A 19,008-nucleotide genomic window follows, 5' to 3' on the forward strand; every position below is an offset into this window, starting at 1 on the left:
TGGTTGAGAGTCTGCCTGCCAATGCAGGGGACACGGGTTCAAGCCCTGCTCTGGGAGGATCCCACATGCCGCGGAGCAACTGGGCCCGTGAGCCACAACTACTGAGCCTGCGCGTCTGGAGCCTGTGCTCCACAAGAGAGGCCACAACAGTGAGAGGCCCGCACACCGCGATGAAGAGTGGCCCCCACTTGCCGCAACTAGAGAAAGCCCTCGCACAGAAACGAAGACCAAACACAGCCAAAAAATTAATAATAACAAATAAAAAAATAAAAAAAAAAAAAAAAAAAAACAAAAGGTGGATGTAAAGATGAAAGGAGATAACACAGAAGGAAGTACTTAGTATTGTGTGATAAGCTGTATCTTACGGAAAAACTCAAATGAATTTTTTGGCCGACCCAATATATATGCCACGGAATATCAATGCAATTAATAATAATCATTATTTTTTTAGCAGTAAGAGTAGCAGAATCTCACTCCAGAAACCTTAAGCTTCAGCTTGTAAATCTCTGGAGAGCAATCCATCCTTAGGAGAAAGTAACAGCACTTATGCAGTGAGGCAAATGACTGACGTTAAAACTCAAAGCTGATTTCTGGAACTTGGCTGTCTGTGAGATCTGCTTCCGTGTACCCGAGGGGCTGTGGTAGGCCTGCAGTGTGTCTGGGCAGCTTCTCTCTGCAGGTGGGTGACCCTGTGACTTACTGGATCTCCTCAGGGGGCCTGGGGAGTTGGGGAGTTCGGGGTTCAGGCTGCACCTTGTATGTGGGACCAGGGGCTTCCATAAGCTTATGCCTCACCTTTGGGTAGCTCAGAGACCCCTGTATGTGGGGAAGTGCTTAACGGGAACCAGAGACCCAGAGGCTCCCCGAGAACCCTCCAGGGTCATGAGTCTGAGACTTGGGTGGGCATCACCACAACCTCTCGGAGACTTTTCCCTTAGATGAAAAAAACAGGAATGTCCTGGCCCCGCTGCAAGGTGTCGGATGTTATTAAAGAGCCTGGCCCAGAGCGTGACATGTAGCAGCAGCTCAGGAAACACCTTCTGAACCTGGATCTTTCCATGAATGAAGCCAAATACTGGGCCTTCCTGCCCATCTGCGTTGGGTGGGTTAGGTAGTCTTGTCTGAGGTCAGGGCAGTGATTCTGCTGAGTTGAAAAGCAGGATTTACCAGCCGGTGTTGCAGCCCCCGGGGTCGTGAAGTGCAGCTGAGTTTTTGCACTTAGGAGTCACTCATAAAACAGAAGGCGTGACCCCCACTGGCCTTTCCTCAGCCTGACCCGTCACCCTCTCCCCCGCCTGGATGGCACATGTCCTCTGGAATTGACCCGTGGTTTCGTGTCGGTGGATTGTACCTGAGGAATTTTTGCTTTTGACCGATTTTGGTGTTGTTGGAGATTGGGTTGGTGATGCCTCAGTGTCACCTTCGTCACTCTGGTTTTGATCGTTATCTGACTCTTCCCTCATGGAGACTTCTGAGCCTGGGAGAAAAGAAGGAAACAATTTGATGTTTCTCAAATCGTCAATGACTTTTAAACGCGGGTCTAGAATTTAATGAAGCAAACGGAGTAGGCTTGGCATATACCTGTTGAGGATAGTATAGCAGCTTCATTTGCCACGGGGCCCCATCAGACCTTTTACTTGCTGATGGACCTGTCAATCTCCAAGGTGGCTTTTGCTCTGCCAGGGCTCCTCAAACCTTAATGGACACACCTGGGGATCTTGTTAGAATACAGATTCCGGTTCAGAGGTCTGGGGTGGGGCCCAGGAGGGGTGATGCCCACGAGGCTGGTCCACGGACCACACTTTGAGAAAAAAGGTACTACCCCACTCCCCGCTTTTTCGGTGTGCGTGTGAAGCATCTTAGGGTGACTGTCTAGGATATAAAATCCTGCTTTATACCTCTTGTCCCATGCACCCGGTCACTATCAAAAGTATCCTGGTTTGGGCAGTCCCCCTACATCTTGGGAGACTCATGGTTTACACACTTCGGGGAAAGCAGATGAATTATATCAAAAGTCCAGCTCTGGCGTGGTGAGATCTTGGTCGAAAACTCTTCACCTCTCTGGTCCTCAGTTTCCCCAACTAGAAAGTAAGTGGAGTTACACCTGACCTTTGTGAGAAGCCAAAGAAAGCTATAGGTCTCCTCTTTAGAAAAGAATGTCCATATGTGTGCACGCACACACACACACACACACACACACACACAAACTCTTGTGCACAGTTAGACAGGTTCAGGGTCACCTGGATCACTGGTCAAGAAGCCCGGTACGAGGGGCTTCCCTGGTGGCACAGTGGTTAAAAGTCCACCTGCCAATGCAAAGGACACGGGTTTGATCCCTGGTCCGGGAAGATCTTACACGCCGCGGAGCAACTAAGCCTGTGCGCCACAACTACTGAGCCTGTGCCCTAGAGCCCGCGAGCCACAACTACTGAGCCCGCGTGCCACAACTACTGAAGCCCGCACGCCTAGAGCCCATGTTCCTCAACGAGAGAAGCCATGATAATGAGAAGCCCGTGCACCGCAACGAAGAGTAGCCCCCGCTCGCCGCAACTGGAGAAAACCCAAGTGCAGCAACGAAGACCCAACGCAGCCAAAAAATCAATAAATAAAATAAATAAATTTTTTTTTAAAAAAGAAAAAAGTATGAGATGAGATGAGATGACTTCTCGGGACCGTCTCGCATCACATCTTATCACGCGTCAGGCCTGGACTCACTGCAGGCTGTGGCAGATGGAGTTCTGTGCCCCTAGATGTTGCCCTGCCAGGGACTCCGTCCTCCGCCCCTGCGGGATGGCATCTGGGGCTCTCTGGTCGGCTGTTACACTGGTTACTGACTTTTGGCTGCGCCTGTCCCCTATTTACTGTATGCGCCGCAGTAAACGTCACTTGGTACCGGAAGCTCCTGGGGGCTTTACCCCTCCCCGGCTTTGCCGTCTGCTGGTCGTCCTGCTGACTTCCCTCTTCTCAACTCAGGGGACAGAACTTCCGACCACCTTAAAATTTTTTTCAAAGGCCTCCTCCTCGAAGGCTGGGGCTTCCATCCAGCCCAGGGTTGTGTGTTCGTGTGTGTATACGGATGTGTGTATGTATATATGCACATGTGTGCTAACTAAGACAAGGCTGGTGTCACCCAGGATGTGGGCTGACCCAACCTAAGACACAACCAGACAATCCTCCCAACAATGCCATTCTAGAATGGTTGGGCTTCTGAGAGCAGGGCGGGCCCAGCCTGCCCGGCATCACCTCCGGCCACTGCCCCACACCCAGTGTTCCAGGTGTGCTGAGTTTCACGGTGTTGCCTGAACACACAATGCTTTTCCTTGCTTCTCAGTCTTGCCCACTCCATTCCCTTTGTCTAGAATGTTCTCCCTTCCTCCTGGTGACAAATCTAGATCTAACAGGTCCTCCAGGAAGCCTTCTCAGACTCTCCCGACGGCGTCCCCACTCCATGCTCGGGGTCCCTCAAGCGCCCCTCTAACACCACATGCATCAGGTGCCCATGTTTCCGTGTCTGGTCCTGTTCCTCAGCCACACTGTGAACCCCGGGCTGCGGGAGCCCCATCTGATGCCCTCTTCTCTCCTAGGCCCTGACTGGGGCCTGACCCAGGACACGTCCACTGCAGAGATGGACAGATACGAGGATGCAAGAGAAAGCTATCATCAGGGCAGCGGGAGGGACACTCATCCCACTTCCTGGGCATCTCTGCCTGCCTCTCCCCCGCCCAGGCTCTGCACTGCCACCACCATCTGGCCAGGACCCCCAGCCTCCCGGTGGGGCTGGGCCGGCCTCAGTGGGCCCTGAGCAAGGGGCAGCTTGGCCCTCGCATCCACTCACTCTGCTTGCTGGGAGCTGAGGATTCTTCGGGCTTCTCAGCGCTCATATCGCCCTCATCTGGAATCTTGCTGGCGAAGCTGCTGGACACGTACAGCTTGCTGGTGTCCAGCGTGGCCTTGCTGAAGGGCGACATGGCCGAGTACATGCTGGTGTAGCCGTTGGAGTTGCAGCTGAGGGCGGCCAGGTCCAGGGCCTTGCCGCCCGTGATGATGGGGATGTTTAGGGAGAGCTTCCGCCGGCGGCTCGGGGATGACGTCTTGGTGATGGACAGGGGTGGGGGTGAGGAGAACTTGCGGGTGGCGCGCGGCGACTTGGGGGGGTCGCCGTACAGGAGCTTGTTGTTCTGGCCACTGGCGAACAAGAGCTCCAATGACCTGGGGGGAGGGCCAGGGAGGGGATGAAAACAAACGGTCAGTGTAGGCCTGGCTGCCAGCCCAGGCCTGGGGGTCCCCCGTCTCCTGGGGGGCTCAGTGGGGCAGCAGTGGCTCCCTCATCCTCATGCTCCCTGACCGCCGGGCTGGTCCTCTGAGTGGGCAGGTTTGAGAGGAGGCCACGCCGAAGGGGCCGGGTAGTTCAATGGTCTGTGGCCAGGTGTCTATAGGCCCAAGTGTCCTGTTCCGGGAGGGGGACAGGGACTTTGGTGGCGCGGTAGGTCTGCCTGATGCTCCCTCTTTGTATCCCACTGGTCAGCAGCAGCAGCTGACCCATGATGCTGTGGGTCTTCCTGACCTGCAGGCTTCTGAGAAACCTCTCTCTGTCCCCAGCATGGGCTCGGTGTCACCAGCACCTCTGACGTCCTTCTCACCCAGGTCCAGAGAGTTTATGGATGAAGCTGAGACTCGGAGATGGGAAATGACTCATTTGATGCCTCCTGACTGTAAACCCAGTGTCCTTTCCACCCCACCTGGGCACTTGATCAGCCTCAGGTGTAAACTTGGGGGGCGGGAGGCTCCCAGCAGCCCTGGCCACGCTCCTACCGTCTGCAGGCAGGGCCCACAGCTCAGGGCCAGGTTGGGAACAGGTGATACATACATGATAACACAAACAGCAGCTCGCGTGCATGGAATGTATTCAGCATGGGACAGACCTCATCTCTTAATCCTCACGGTTGCCCCAGGGGGAAGGTGCTGGTATTCCCATTTCACAGACAGGAAACAGGCTCAGAGAGGTGAAGGGGTTTGGTCAAGGCGGTAGGGCCGAACCTGCCTCTTCCCACTACAGGCTCTGCCTGCTGGGTGGAATCCCAGGGGGTTCCCAGGTTCTGGGGGAGGGGGGGCGGGTGACCTGCTGGATCCCTCAGGAATGACCTCGATTGCTTTTCAGGCGTGACTCCATCCTGGTTGGGGCAGTTTTTCCTGCTCTCTCAGAGCCTTGGGAAGCCGGCTGCTGAGGTTTAGCAGGTGAAACTGCAGCATTGCGGGGAGGGGGACAGGGAGGGGCTGGGGGAGGGGACGGAGGTGTACTCCGGGCAGCTGGCCTGCGGGCAGCAGAGGCGTGGGGCGGGGCGGGGGGATGGTTAGAGTCTGCAGGCCTCCCTGCCCCCGCCTGGAGGTTCAGGCAGGAAAGGAAAGCACCAGTTGGCCTTCCTCCTTTCCTGGCAGGCCCCTCCTGGAGCAGTGAGGTTGATCAGGGTCCCTGAACTTGACCTATACTGCTGGGTAGCCTCAGGCAGGTCCTTCATTCCTCTGTGCCTCACTTTCCCCTCTGCTGGGTGAGGATTGATAGCTACCTTCCTCACCATCTCAAACTGGGCTGCGGGTAGGGTCTTGCTGGGTTTGACCTGCCCCCGTGGTGCCTCGTTGGTACCACCCTTGGCTGGGTAATCATCTGGCGAGATGGGGGTAAAGGTCTCTGTTCACTAAGCTGGGTCCCCAGCAGTTGGACTGGTAAATGTTGAAGTTCTGAGGCTGGCTCTTTGGGCTGGCCCCGGGTCTCGGCCAGTCTAGCGCCTGACCCTGCCGTGTGGGACGTGCCTGCCCTTAGAACTCTAACCTGGCAGGGACCCTGGGTTCACAGTGACCCCACCAGGCCCCTCAAAGCTTGGCCAGGCTGGGGGTGGGCAGCTGAAGGCTGGTTAAAGCTGGGACGTGAGGAGGACAGGTGGGAAAGGAATGCAAGGGGGGGACCTCCGCCCTGCCTGTCACCCGGACTCAGACAGGGGTGGCCGCATGGGCTCAACGAGACCAGGGTCCTGGGTTCAAGTCCCCACTTTGCCACAGACTTCCAGGAGCCCCGGGGCAAGTCTCTTGACCTTTCTGGTCCCAGTTGGCCCCCCACAGGGCTGAGCTGTGACAACACAGATGGAAAAGATGGCCTTGAAGCCAAGGCTCAGGTGGCCAGCCTTCCATAGGTGGAAAACCACCCCAAGTGTGCAAAAAGTGACTCTCTTCTTCAGAGCAGGACGTGGTCGAAGCAGAGAGGGGATAAGATTCTCTCTCTGTCTCTTTCTCTCCCCTTGACTCCGCCCCTCTTCTTTTTTTCCTTTCTTAAATAGGGAAGGTGGGGAAACCCTGTCCTGTGGAGGAGGCGACCCCCCCCCCCCCGCCCAAACTCTACCCCACCCCAGGAGCCTGGGGTGGGAGATGGAGAAAGCTGGGGCTGAGAAGCAGCGTCAGGCAGGTCAGCCCTCCCCCACCTCTTTGCAAAGGGCGGGCTTGGTTCCCGGGGTGGGGGTGGGGCCCTCATCCCCCCAGCTCAGGTTCCAGTCCGCTGCCCAGCTCAGTCTCCCTCCTGGGCCCAGAAGCTGTGCGGGTCGGCCCGGGAGGAGGAGACCTGCCCACCTGGCGGGGATGGCACAGATGGGTTTCCTGTAGATGGTGATGAGCTTGTCCAGGACCACGACGGCGGTGGTGAAGACGCGATAGGAGTGCAGGAAGGTGTTGAGGAAGTCGATGCTCAGGAAGCGCAGGTCCGTCAGCCTCTCCAACAGCCGCTCCACGCTGGCATACCGGATCTGCAGCACTTTGCAGGAGTTCATGGTTTTGCTGAAGCGAATGTCCACGTCATCACAATATAAGGAGGCGTCGGACCTGAGGAGGGAGGAGGGACGGAGAAGGCACTTGGGTCTGAAGGTGTCTGAGTCCGTGGCTGTCTCCCCGACCGGGCTGCGAGCTCCCCGAGGGCTGGACCACGGAACACCCATCACTGTCTCCCCAGCGCACCAACAGCCAAGGATGGAGGGAGGGATGAAGGACGGGGTGGCTTGTGACGGGAACAAGGAAAGCTCTGGAAGACTGACGTTGAGGAACAATGGGCTGCAACTTCTTTTTCCCAGTAATACCTGAAGACCTGACATTATAAAACTCTTAGAAATGCTGGATGAAATATAACAAACTTAAAAATAATACACTGCCACGTTCACAAGCTATGAAGAAAGTCCGTTCACACAAAAGCATGGACACACATGTTCAGAGCAGCGTTATTCATAATTGCCCCAAAGTGGAAGCAACCCAAATGTCTATGAACTGATGAAAGGATAAACAGAATGTGATCTACCCATACAATGGAATACTATTCAGCCATAAAAAGGGATGAAATACTGATATATGCCACAACATGGATGACTCCTGAGAACATGCTAAGTGAAAGAACCTAGTCACAAAAGTCCACACATTGTAGGATTTCATTTATATGGAATATCCGGAAGAGCCAAATCTATAGACACAGAAAGTAGAGTGGTGGGTGCCAGGGGGTAGGTATAGGGGGGAACTGGAAGTGACTGCTAATATGCATGGGGTTTCTTTTTGGGGTGATGGAAATATTCTGGAATTAGACAGTGGTGATGGTTACACAACACAGTGAATATACTAAAATCCACTGAATTGTACACTTTCAGATGGTGAGTTTTATGTTATGTGAATTATATCTCAATAAAAAAAAAACAACTCGGGGCAAAAAATATACGGGAAATTTCCAGGGGCCAAAAATGAAGAGAAATTTGGAAACCAGTTGATGCTTTAGCTGCCTTTAGGGCATTTGTTGCTCTTGGAAACCAAGTGCCTTGGTTTCAACAGAGAAGTAGACCAGGCCTGGGCCTGTGCGTGGAGGGAGTTGGAGTGAGACCCCCCATGTAAAGCTGGGACCCTTGAAGGGTTATAGGCTCAGTGAAAGGGGGCCTAGAAAAATCTACCCACCAGGAAAGGAAGATTGCAAGTTTTCTGTTTTAGCCCAGGCTGTGAGGGGGGAGCATGTGGAGAGCATCAAGCTCCCTCGAGAGTGTATTATTTGCCCTTCCAGTGGTTTTGGAAGACAAATACCTACTATCTTTGTGGTCTGGGAAGCCCAAAGAGTATTAGTGCAGTCACAGGATGTAATGCTCCTGGGGCAACTGGTGGAAACAAATGCAAGACCTTTCAGGAAGGGCATCTGTCAACCAGGCTCTACAAGACATTCAAAGATAAACCCCCCACTGAAAATGAGCTCACAATCCAAAATTAAAAACTACATGAGCAAGTGTCAGCAGATATGACGAATAGCTTAATTCAATCCCCAAGGGTCTAATTTTTTTTCTAAGTCTAAAAGTCCTACACATTTTTGTTACTGGCTGCTCCTTCTGCCAGCAATCTGCTGACATCTCTCCTCCCTTAGTTATGAAGAGCTACAAAGGGTGAAGTTGCCATGGTCATTTATTATAAGCCTCCGCCCCCCCACCCCCACCCCGTGCCAAGGCGGGGCAGAATCCTTAGCAGTTTATTCAACCTTCTCAGTCTTTGTAGGGAGAGGTCATCTCCTCCTTGACCTCACCTCAGCTGCTTCTTAAAGCATTAGGGTCAATTAACATAGCCTGCGTTACATCAGCTGGACTAAAAGGGAAACCCTCAGGGCTGAGCAGTCATCCTGGATTAGATCTATCAAAGTCCTTCATCCCTGGCCAAAGTGATTTTTGCATCGGGTGAGGGTATAACCCGAGCCAGAGCAATCCAAGTCCTCTCCTGGGACCTTCCAAATTGGATCTGGTGGCAGCAAGTCCCATTCCTCTCAGGCTGCCAACACGTGAGGACAGGCGTCTGGTGGTCAACCAGACCATAGTGGGCTGAGGACCTGAGGGCTGAGCTGGGTCTAAACATCCACAGGTCTCTCTTCTTTCAGTTTGAAAAGAGACAATCCTGAAGAAACAGGAATGATTCCTTCTAAGGTAGCTTTGCTGCAAGACACAGAACATTTTAGAAAACACCTGTTTTATTTTTCACCGAGATTCAGGAGAATATATATTGCATTGACCGAACCACAAGAAGCAACCAGGAAGAGGAAATCATCTGAGATCAGAAAGATTTCTTGGAAACGAAAGACAAGAGTGTTGAACCAGAGGACATGAGTGCAAGTAACAGCAGATGACAGACTCAGAAAATCAAATGAGTGACACAAGAAGCCAACTTGAGAAATTTTCCCAGAATGCAGAGAAGGTGGAGAGGTTCAAGTGAGGAGAGAAAATGTAAGCGGCATGGAATAGACAGACAGGGATCCAGCCAGTTGACTACAAACCTCTAAAGGAAGAAGAAAAGTTGCAGAGAAGCAAAACTGAAAGACAGTGGGCAGGAGAAAGTACTTGCAGATGGGAAGGACTCAGTGGCACCATCCCTGGAGAGCTGCCCTCGGCCCTTGGGTGAAAGGACTCCCTTAACTCAAGCCAGGTCCCCACCATGGGACTGCACCTTCTAGAAGGACAGTGCAACTCCTCACACACCATGGATCCCGAAGCGTTCAGCCTAGACCTGACATCCTCAGTGGTGATTATTGGACCCCTCTGGCAAGGGTTTGCTTCTAGCACCTTCTTTTTGGGCTCCTTCTGCCACTGGAGGGGGGTAGAGAAAGTGAGAAAAGCCCTCCCTTTTCTTTTTTTTCCAAGGGTTAATGGAATTTTTAAAAAGATTTATTTTTATTTTATTTATTTATTTATTGTTTTTGTTTTTTTTCAGTACCATGCAGCATGCGGGATCTTAGTTTTCCGACCGGGGATCGAACCCGAGCCCCCTTGCATTGGGAGTGGGGAGTCTTAACCACTGGACTACCAGGGAAGTCCCAAGCCCTCCCTTTTCTATCAACCTCCCTTGCCCCCTTCTTCTCTGTCGCAAGCCTCACAATCATTGTTGGTGATGGTGCCTCTGGCAACTCCAATGTTGCGTAAACCTATTCTGGACTTTAGTTGCCCTATCTGTAAAATGGGACGGCACAATAAAGCAGTGATAAAAACAGCTTTCATCCTGGATACCAGTTCTGCCAGACTGGGAGTAACTGCCTGGGGCTGTGTTGACCATTACAGGCTCAGCCTTAAAGACTGCCGTGACCCATTAGTAATGTCTGCCACGGATTCCGGATTCTGACCCAAATGGCTGGCTTGTGTGTTAGATATTTACCAGCCCTGCTAGAAGGGGTTTTCGGTCCCTCACAACACAAGCATCTTTTTTTTTTTTTTTTTTGCGGTACAAGGGCCTCTCCTGTTGCGGACACGCAGGCTCAGCGGCCACGGCTCACGGACCCAGCCGCTCCGCGGCATGTGGGATTCTCCCAGACCGGGGCACGAACCAGTGTCCCCTGCATCGGCAGGCGGACTCTCAACCACTGCGCCACCAAGGAAGCCCCACAAGCATCTTTTGACTGTAAATTCAGCCCTGCCTCTCTCTCTTTGCTCTCCCAATACTTTTTTTTTTTTGAGATTTTTTTTTTTGACGTGGACCATTTTTAAAGTCTTTATTAAAATTTGTTACAATATTGCTTCTGTTTTACGTTTTGGTTTTTTGGCTGCGAGGCATGTGGGATCTTAGCTCCCGGACCAGGGATCGGACCCATATCCGCTGCACTGGAAGGCAAAGTCTTAACCACTGGACCTCCAGGGAAGCCCCCCACTACTTCTTGACGAAACTCCAAGTGGCATTCCTGTCTCCCAGGCATCGAGAGGCCTGGGCTTGATTGGAAAGGGCTTCCCTCTTCTTCCTTCTGCAGGGGGAGTGCCCCGCCTTGGGTCTACCTGTCCTTGAGGTCACATGTTGGGGCAGAGCCTCAGGACCCAGGGCAGATGGAATGAGACTTCTTGGATCTTTGGGCTGCTGGTGGTTGATGACCTTCATTCTCTGGGACCTTCCTCTCAAACACTGCCACTAGCATCTACCCCCCAGAGGGCCAGGATGCAGTGTGTCGGGAGGGTAGCAGGAATACTCAGGGTGCATGGGACTAAATGTTTCTTTGTATTGCAAACCAAAAATCAGGACGCTCTTAATTCAGTCTGACAACAGGGTGGGGTATCTGAAATGGGAACCATGCCAGAAACTCAGAGGCTTACGGGGAACACATCTAGGGAATGTCCCCCCAGCCACAGACCCTCCAGCTACACCGCTGATGCCTTTTTCCAGCCAGGCTCTCTGTTGCCACTCTATCCCTGGCCACCAGGGGGCGCGCGTCACCGCCTTGGGTGCAACGCTAACACCTACAGAAGAAAACCCAACTCCTCACCTGTCACGTTACTATTATCTGACTCCTGCCCACCTCTTCAGCCCGCTGTATTGTTTAAGAAAATACAGTCGTGCTATAAAAAATAAGAGAAACAAAAAAGGAGGACAGACGAAGGAGCAAACAGCTTGTGAGCCATGGCAGGCATATATATACACTAAGTAAAGCATTCATGTACCAAATGTAAATAGGAGGGGTGGAAGGACCAAGCATGCACTAAATACTCACAAGGCACCAAACATTCAAGCTACACTTAATATTCACGAGGCATAGCGTACACTCAATATTCATGTCTTAAGTCAGCCACCCACTGGCGACATCCATCCTGACCCTCTACCCTCTGTCCCAGAACTATAGATAAACCTGTAGCTCTTCTTCAGTCTAACTGGTGAGCTGCCACTGTGGCCAGACATACTTGCCCCGACTTCTCAGACAGAGCAAGCGTGTGCCCCTGGATCCACTGATCAAGCTTCAACTCTGGTCCTTGTAGCCGCTCCATCAACAAGGAAGGTAGATGGGGCAGGGAGAGAGGCTGGACAATGGCCATGGTGTAACTAGCTCACGCAACTACGTGTAACAGGCGCTAACCTACTGTCCCTTCTCTTTCCCCTGGTTTCTCACTAAGTGTTTAAAATTGATTCACTAGACTGTGTGGTTAAGCTTCTTAATTGGGTCTGCGCGCCTTTCTGTTCCAAGACCTCTGGGATAGTTTATCTGGTAGTGAACTTGGAGGTCGCAATTGCATTAAGGTTATTTCCCATAGGACATACCACTCTCCCAACCCTGCAGCCCCATGGAACGTTTTATCGTTCCCCAAACACACCATGTGCTTCGCTGCCTCTGCGTCTTTGCACATGCTGTTCCCTCTTCCCAGGATGCCCTTCCCCCTCCACCATTTAGCAAACCCTAACTTATCCTTTGAGGTCAGTTCTGATGTCCTCTTCTTGGGAAAGTCTTCCCCAGCTGTGCCAGGTGAACGAGTCACTCATTCTCTGAACCCTCGTTTGTAGCACCATACAAATTCTATTCTGTAGCACCCGCTAGCGTTTTACTAGTTCTATGTGTCTCTTTCTCTCACTAAATGGAGAACTCCCTGAGGACGGAGGCCACGTCTGCTCATCTCTGCTCCCTTGGCGCCCTCGCAGGGGGACACTGCCCATGGGCCACTCCTGCCAAGGAGGCCACGCTTAAGTCTGGGAGCCGACAGGTCCTTGGAGTTGTCACTTTGACCTGGATATTCCATTCCCTTTATCACCATCAGAGTTTAAAACGCCGTTATTTTTTCTTTCAAAGGTGAGTTTATTTTGGTTTCATCTGCTCACTTTTACTGCCTCAAAACGCACTTTGCAGAATATAAGTAAGTACCCACTATACATTTAACCATCATTCTACATGTGGTTTTTAAAATTCATCGTTGAAACAAATCCAGGAGGTAGGCAGATGGGTGTTATCATCTCCCAATAACAGGTGAGAGATCCGAGCTCAGACGTGTTAAGTGACTTGTCCATAATCATACAGAGCAGAAGCTGTGGGCCAGGGCTCGTGCCTTCAAGTCCAGACCTTCCTTCTGGGCTCCAGCACCTTCGGCTGTTAAACAATGTAGCCATGGGGTGGGGTGGGGCTACTCCTCATAAAGTCAGCTGGATGCTTGAAAGCTCTGGCGTACACGACCCTGCCTGGGCTAGCTCCTAGCTGCTGGCGTGCTCGCTTCATCAGGCCTGCTGTCGAAACGGGGTGGGTGGGACCTTTCACGCCCTCACTACATAACGGCCTGCAGTTCCCCCGAGTGTGCACTTCAAGTAGCAAAGAGGCAGTGGGTCCCCAAGGTTTGCTTTGGGCAGGACAACACGCCTGGGGTCGGTTAGCTGGGTCCTGGCGTATGCCAGGTGGGCAGAGCAGCCGGGAATTCAACGGTTCAGATGGAGGCCAGGGAACCAGTGGGCCACCTGGGGGGGCACCGTGAGGGGGTCAGGCGAGCAGATGCTGGAGGAGAAGCAGGGCTGGTGCAGGCCAGGAGGTTGCGCTGCCCGGCGGGGCTCAGAGAGCTGAGCTCAGAGGATGGCAGCCCCCTCGCCCTTCCTCCCTGGCATTGCCCAAACGAAAGAAAAATAGTTCTTAAAAAAACAGAGTGCATGAAATGTCATTCCTGATGTTCTACGTTGAACAGCCTAATACGAAAATCCACATTTTCAAGACAAACAACTACAAAAACGAAGCCAAAGCCATCAACCAAATAGAAGTTAAATTGAAATCAAACACCTAACACACCCCAGAGATGAACCCCGGCATCTTCTGAGCCCCTTGTGGTCACTGTGTGGCCCTCGGTCTCTGGAGCTCAGCCCGGACAAGAGGGGGCTCAGGGCACTTACTTGATCATCTGTGGCACAGTGACCTTGGAATTTTCCTCAAATGCGTTCATCATGAGACCATTGCACCGGATGTTATCCACACACTGGAATCAGAGAGAGGACCCCCGGGTCAGAGCCTCCGTCTCCATTCCGAGACCCAGGCCCAGCGGGGGTTCTGCTGAGCGAGGCTTCGCAGGCCCCGGCCTGACGCAGGGTCAAAGGGCGTCGTCCAGGCAAGGGCAGGGTCCACGCACAGCATCCCTTGGGTTCTGATGGGAAGTCAAGTCCCCAGCTCGGTGACCTTTTGGGGATGTATTCGACTTCCCTGGGCCTTCGTTTCCCTACCTGCAAAATGGGGATGATCATTCCTACGTCCTCGGGGTGTTTGCAGAAATGGAGGTGTCCGACCCTGGCCACTCTGTGGCTGACCTCTGAGGTCCAGCACAGAGGACAAGATCAGATCCACAGTGACCTGGGGCCTCTGTCCCGGGAGGCCAGCTCAACGGGTGCCGTCCTGCCCGCCCCCGTCCTCTGCTCACAACAGTGCCCACATCCTGAAGCCACAGACGGTTTTCCATAGTAAAAATCCTGCCTGGGGGTGGCAAGGCTGCCAGCACTAAGGGAGGAGATTGTACATTTTACTCAGCCTCTGAAAAAAATTCAAAATCCAAATCTTTCTTTGAATAAACAGTACGCACCCAAACAAAAAGAAAAGACACAGAGATAACATCTCTTTTTCCTTCTCATTGCCCCCTGCCCCAAGCTCTCACATTTCTGCCAAGAGAGGGTCTCTCCTTGGCCCGGGCTACAGGGTACTCTGTGGGGTCACATCACAGTATCTTCTGGTTTTGAGGATGTGTACGTGCGGGGAGGGGTCAAGGTCACCGGGAAGTGAGAGCAGAGAGGCGGGCACAGTGGGTCAGGGCCAGGACCCCTAGTTTTTCGTGGGCCCCAGGGGAAGGCTTGTGTCAGTGGCCCTTCCCAGCCCACTTTCTCCAGCTGCACACTCTGAGACTCCCTTTCGCTCTGGCTCCATCGGCAACCCTGCAACGCAGGGCGCCTGGCCACCGATCAGAGCTGCCTGGAGGCATCAGTGGGCCTGGGGGGCCCTGACGCCTGGTGGTATCAGCGATGCAGCCCTCAAGAGGACACAGGCCCGGGGGGTACCCTCCAGGCGAGCAGCCCTGAGCCTTTGATGGCTCCCTGACGACTAGAAAAGGCCATGCTTGAGCTTTCCAGTTTTTCGGTTTTCTCCGGGGCACGCTGGTTGTTTGTTTTTATTTTTTTATTTTTTATTTTTTTTTTGCGGTACGCGGGCCTCTCACTGTTGTGGCTTCTCCCGTTGCAGAGCACAGGCCTCGGACGCACAGGCTCAGCGGCCATGGCTCACGGGCCCAGCCGCTCCGCGGCATGTGGGATCCCCCAGGAACCGGGGCACGAACCCGCGTTCCCCGCATCGGCAGGTGGACTCCCAACCACTGCGCCACCAGGGAAGCCCTCACGCTGGTTGTTTGAAGCTGGGAGGGCAAGACTGAGAAAGAGCAGACGTCTGCTACTAGTTGTTCTCACGCTGCCACGCTGCAGGGCTGCGCGCTGGGCAGGCAGGGCAGCCCAGGTGTGAGGCGTAAAAATGAGGGGCAGGGAGTGAGTGGGGGGACTGCCCTGAAATACAGTAAAGGCTCTGCCCCCCAGTTCTCCATAAACACAGCTCCCAGGCCCCTTCCCCCGAAAGGGGGCCATCTCCAGCCTCGCCGTCCCCTTCCTCCCACCGTCAGCTGCTCTCCTAATACTCTCCTCCACTGTGCAGAGAGCAGGCGGTCCGGAGAGGCTCCTGTGCTCCTGGGACGGGGCTGGGCTGACCCATTGCAGGCCCTGGCTGGGCCCAAGGAGAGGCCTGTCCCGGGCCAGCAGCCCGGTGCTGCCGACAGCCTCTTTCCAGACTCAGAACTCTGCCCTGGTCCTGCAAGTGACCGCAGCCCTCTGGGTCTGCTCTCTGGTCCCTGGGAGGTCTGTGCTTCCTGTGACTCTCCCAGTGGGGTGCCAACCCTAACGCTGGTGCAGGCAAACCTTCCCTCCTGCAGAGCGGACTCCGGGCTTTGCGGGCCCTTTGCTTTCTCTGCTGGCTTTGCTACACAGACTTTTCTGTGGTACCAATGGCCTGGGGCGTGTGCTGAAACGTAGGTTCCCAGGCCTCGTGCCAGAGACTTGGATGTAGTAAATCTGAGGGGACCAGAGGGGAGCCCAGGAGTCTGGAGTTTTAAAAACTGCCCTAGGGACGATCCAGAGGCAAGGGGCTCCTAGACCACACTCTAGGGGGGGCCCAGGGGACTCTGCGAGCTGGACAGCTAGCTGGGCTCAGCCTTGGCTGGTAGAGATACTCACGTCTTTTCCATTAGAACCCTGTAGCTGCCTCCCACCCCCCACCAGCTTAGGCATGAAGGGACCACTTGCTTTCAAGGACAAGTGATGCCGCTCACCTGGCTGATGTCACTGGTCCACGCCGCCTTCTCCTGTCTGGATGAGGCCACGAGGATGACTGTGAAGGGCGGGGAATCCTTTGGTTCCACCCCGATCTTAAAATCCAAGTGGTCTATGTCTTGGCCGGATCCTTTGGCTTCCAGGTGCAAAACACGGAGTTAGCCGAATGAGTGTGGGCCTTTCTGAGTTGGAAAACGACTGCACAATACCTGCCTCGCCCCACTGGTGAAGGCAGCAGTAGGACACCAGGCCACTTGCTAATTTCAGAACATCTTTTTTTTTTTTCTTAAGGTGAGGAATCCCCACTTCAAAGATGGAGAAACTAAGACCTAGAGTGCAGAGTAGCTTACAACCACACAGGGACAGCTCCGATTCCGAGCTGGGAGAGCCTTTCGGAATCACCAGTCGGCTCTACCCTCACCAGGCCAATGGGGAGCTGAGGTCTCCGGGGAGGACTTTCATAAGACCCCCAGCCGGGCAGCGGCTAAGCAAGGTCTAGAACTAGCCTCACGGCTGGGCCCTCCAGCTACGCCAAGGTGATACAGGGGCCAGGAGGAGAACTTTAGATCTTAAGCTTTTATGGACCCAGCTGGACATTTAGCTCAGTTGAGAGCTCCCCAAAGCCAAAGTAAATTCTAGGTATTTTTATTACTGCTCTTAACCCGAAGGATTCCTTGAACTCTTTATGTGGAAAGACTAAGATCACAGTTCAGAGATTCCTTGCAACACGGACACATTCATCAGGGGTCCCCTGAATGGGGTGGAATGTTGTGGAAGGTCTGCTACAGCTCTGGTCTCTGCTTGCTGGTTGTGTGACCCTGGGGTGATATCCTTCCCGCTCTGGGCTTCAGACGTCCTCCTGTACAAGCAGAGTGGGGTTGTGACGGCTCTGAGGTCCCCGACCCTTCCAGTGCTGACACTTGAGAATGTGAGGGCACTGGAGAGCCCGCTCCGTGTGGTGACTCGAGGATGGGATGATGCTGGCTCCTCATAAGTGGGGTATCTGTGTTGAGTGGGGGATGCATGGGGCCACGCCTCTCTCCCTTTCCTGGCCCTGGAGGGAAAAGGGCTTTGGGGACTGACAGTTCCACTTGAATCGGGACCAGCTGTGGCCAAGACTGAAGATCATGCTGGTAAGAGCTCCGGGTAAATTGCTGCACATGTATTTTTGCCTTGGTGGGGTTGGAGGGGGCGCTTGGCTCCGCCCCCGGTGGAGGGTCACGAAGGGTGCAGAGCCCAGCTCCCACTGCGGCTGACCAGGGCACGCGCGCACGTGTGTGTGTGTGTGTGTGTGTGTGTGTACTACGCCCCCAGCCCCCAGCAAACCCTGAGCCCGAGCCCAAGCCATGCCGGGACTGGGATCTGGGGTCCTTCAGACACAGCCCTACTTCGAGGAGCCCCACCTTGGGGAAAGGCAAAGATGGAGAGTCCAGATGGTGCACCCCCAGGGGAGGGCCTCCAGAACCTTGCTGGGGGGCCAGTGAAGGAGGGAGACGAGGACCAACTTTGGTCCAATCAAGAGACAGTAGTGACCCTACCCCTTCACCTAAAGTAATAAGCCCATCCCCCAATTCTGATTCCCCAGGGAGAGAGATCCCATGGACACCCCTACACAGTGGCTTTCCGAGCACCTGGGCACCACCTTCCCCCAGCTCCCCGCCCAGCCCCTTCTGGTTTGCTGGGGCCCCACTCACATGCCCCCTTCTCCCCAAGTCTTGCCTCCCGTCCTGGTCACTCCAACACCACTGCGGGGGACCGTTCCCTTGCACTCCCTCTGGTGGTGGCACGTGTGTCCCTGCACACCCCACCTGTTTCCACTGGAGAACAGAGATAGGCCCGGCGCCTCCCCAGCCTCTTCCTCGTGGCCCAGTGAGCCACGCACATGGATGCGTGAAGGAGGGGTGCTCACTGAGAAGTGTGACCCCCAAACCCAATGGCACCGAGTCCAGGGACCCAAGGAGCTTGGAAGGAACCAGGAAGGGGGAGGAGGCTGTCACCTGCAGGGCCAGAGAGCTCCTTCTCTAAAGACCCAGGACCAGCCTCTCCGGGTCCTGCATCCTCCCTTTCCTCCAAAGAAAAAACACCAATGCCCGGGCCCAACCTTTCAGGGTGAGTGTGTGTGCGTCTGTGTGAGCACACACAGGCTTGTACATGACTTGCACACTTACCTTCTTCCTCCGTGCTTTCTGGCTCCTCCAATAAAGTGCAGTCAATGAGGGATATGACTCCATTCTGAAAAAGAGCAGGGGCCACCTTGAATCAAAGCGAGAGATGTGCTAGTTTTAGAGTTCCAGAAAATCAGGGTGAGGAGTCGGCACCCACATATGTATGTGGACGTTACCTGCCAAGTGGGTATTTTGGTTTTCAAGTTGAAGAACTTTATCTCCATATAGGAAGCCCAGTGAAGTGGCTCAAATGGGATTGCTCAGAGACGCCTTCCCCTAAGGAGGGCCAAGGTCGGGCTGGGGGTGGAGGGGCTAGAACCTGGCTGGCACGGCCTTTTCTTGCCCTACAGCGGCTCTGAGGCATCACCTGGTAGCCCTAAGTCTGAAGTTTGAACTCCCTCATTTTAGGCTAAACCCTGCATGTTACCAATAGGGAAACAGGACCGATTTATAGACCTGTCTCAGGTGTTGTTATCCCTGTCTCAGGTGTTGTTATTCCTGTCTCAGGTGTTGTTGTTCCTGTCTCAGGTGTTGTTATTCCTGTCTCAGGTGTTGTTATTCCTGTCTCAGGTGTTGTTGTTCCTGTCTCAGGTGTTGTTGTTCCTGTCTCAGGTGTTGTTATTCCTGTCTCAGGTGTTGTTAGTTATTCCTGTCTCAGGTGTTGTTGTTCCCATTTTACAGATGAAGAAATGAGATCAGGGAGTTAAGCGTCTTGCCCAAGGTCACCTGGTAGGTAAGT

At 53.8% G+C, this 19,008-nt stretch overlaps 1 protein-coding gene across 4 annotated transcripts in view; it reads right to left on the bottom strand.

The window, feature by feature from the left end:
- The window catches only part of RASGRF1 (Ras protein specific guanine nucleotide releasing factor 1), a 107,098-nt gene that overhangs the window by 31,543 nt on the left and 56,547 nt on the right, over positions 1–19,008 (bottom strand). For all 4 annotated transcript variants that reach the window (XM_032623394.1, XM_032623395.1, XM_032623397.1 and 1 more), the window contains 6 exons: positions 18,273–18,336; positions 16,104–16,240; positions 13,648–13,730; positions 6,616–6,864; positions 3,836–4,209; positions 1,352–1,477 (listed from right to left, as the gene is read on the bottom strand). In XM_032623394.1, coding sequence (XP_032479285.1) covers positions 1,352–1,477; positions 3,836–4,209; positions 6,616–6,864; positions 13,648–13,730; positions 16,104–16,240; positions 18,273–18,336 — 1,033 coding nt within the window. The remainder of the gene's footprint in view (positions 1–1,351; positions 1,478–3,835; positions 4,210–6,615; positions 6,865–13,647; positions 13,731–16,103; positions 16,241–18,272; positions 18,337–19,008) is intronic.

Source organism: Phocoena sinus, chromosome 2, assembly GCF_008692025.1.
Source record: "Phocoena sinus isolate mPhoSin1 chromosome 2, mPhoSin1.pri, whole genome shotgun sequence".
NCBI lineage: Eukaryota > Metazoa > Chordata > Mammalia > Artiodactyla > Phocoenidae > Phocoena > Phocoena sinus.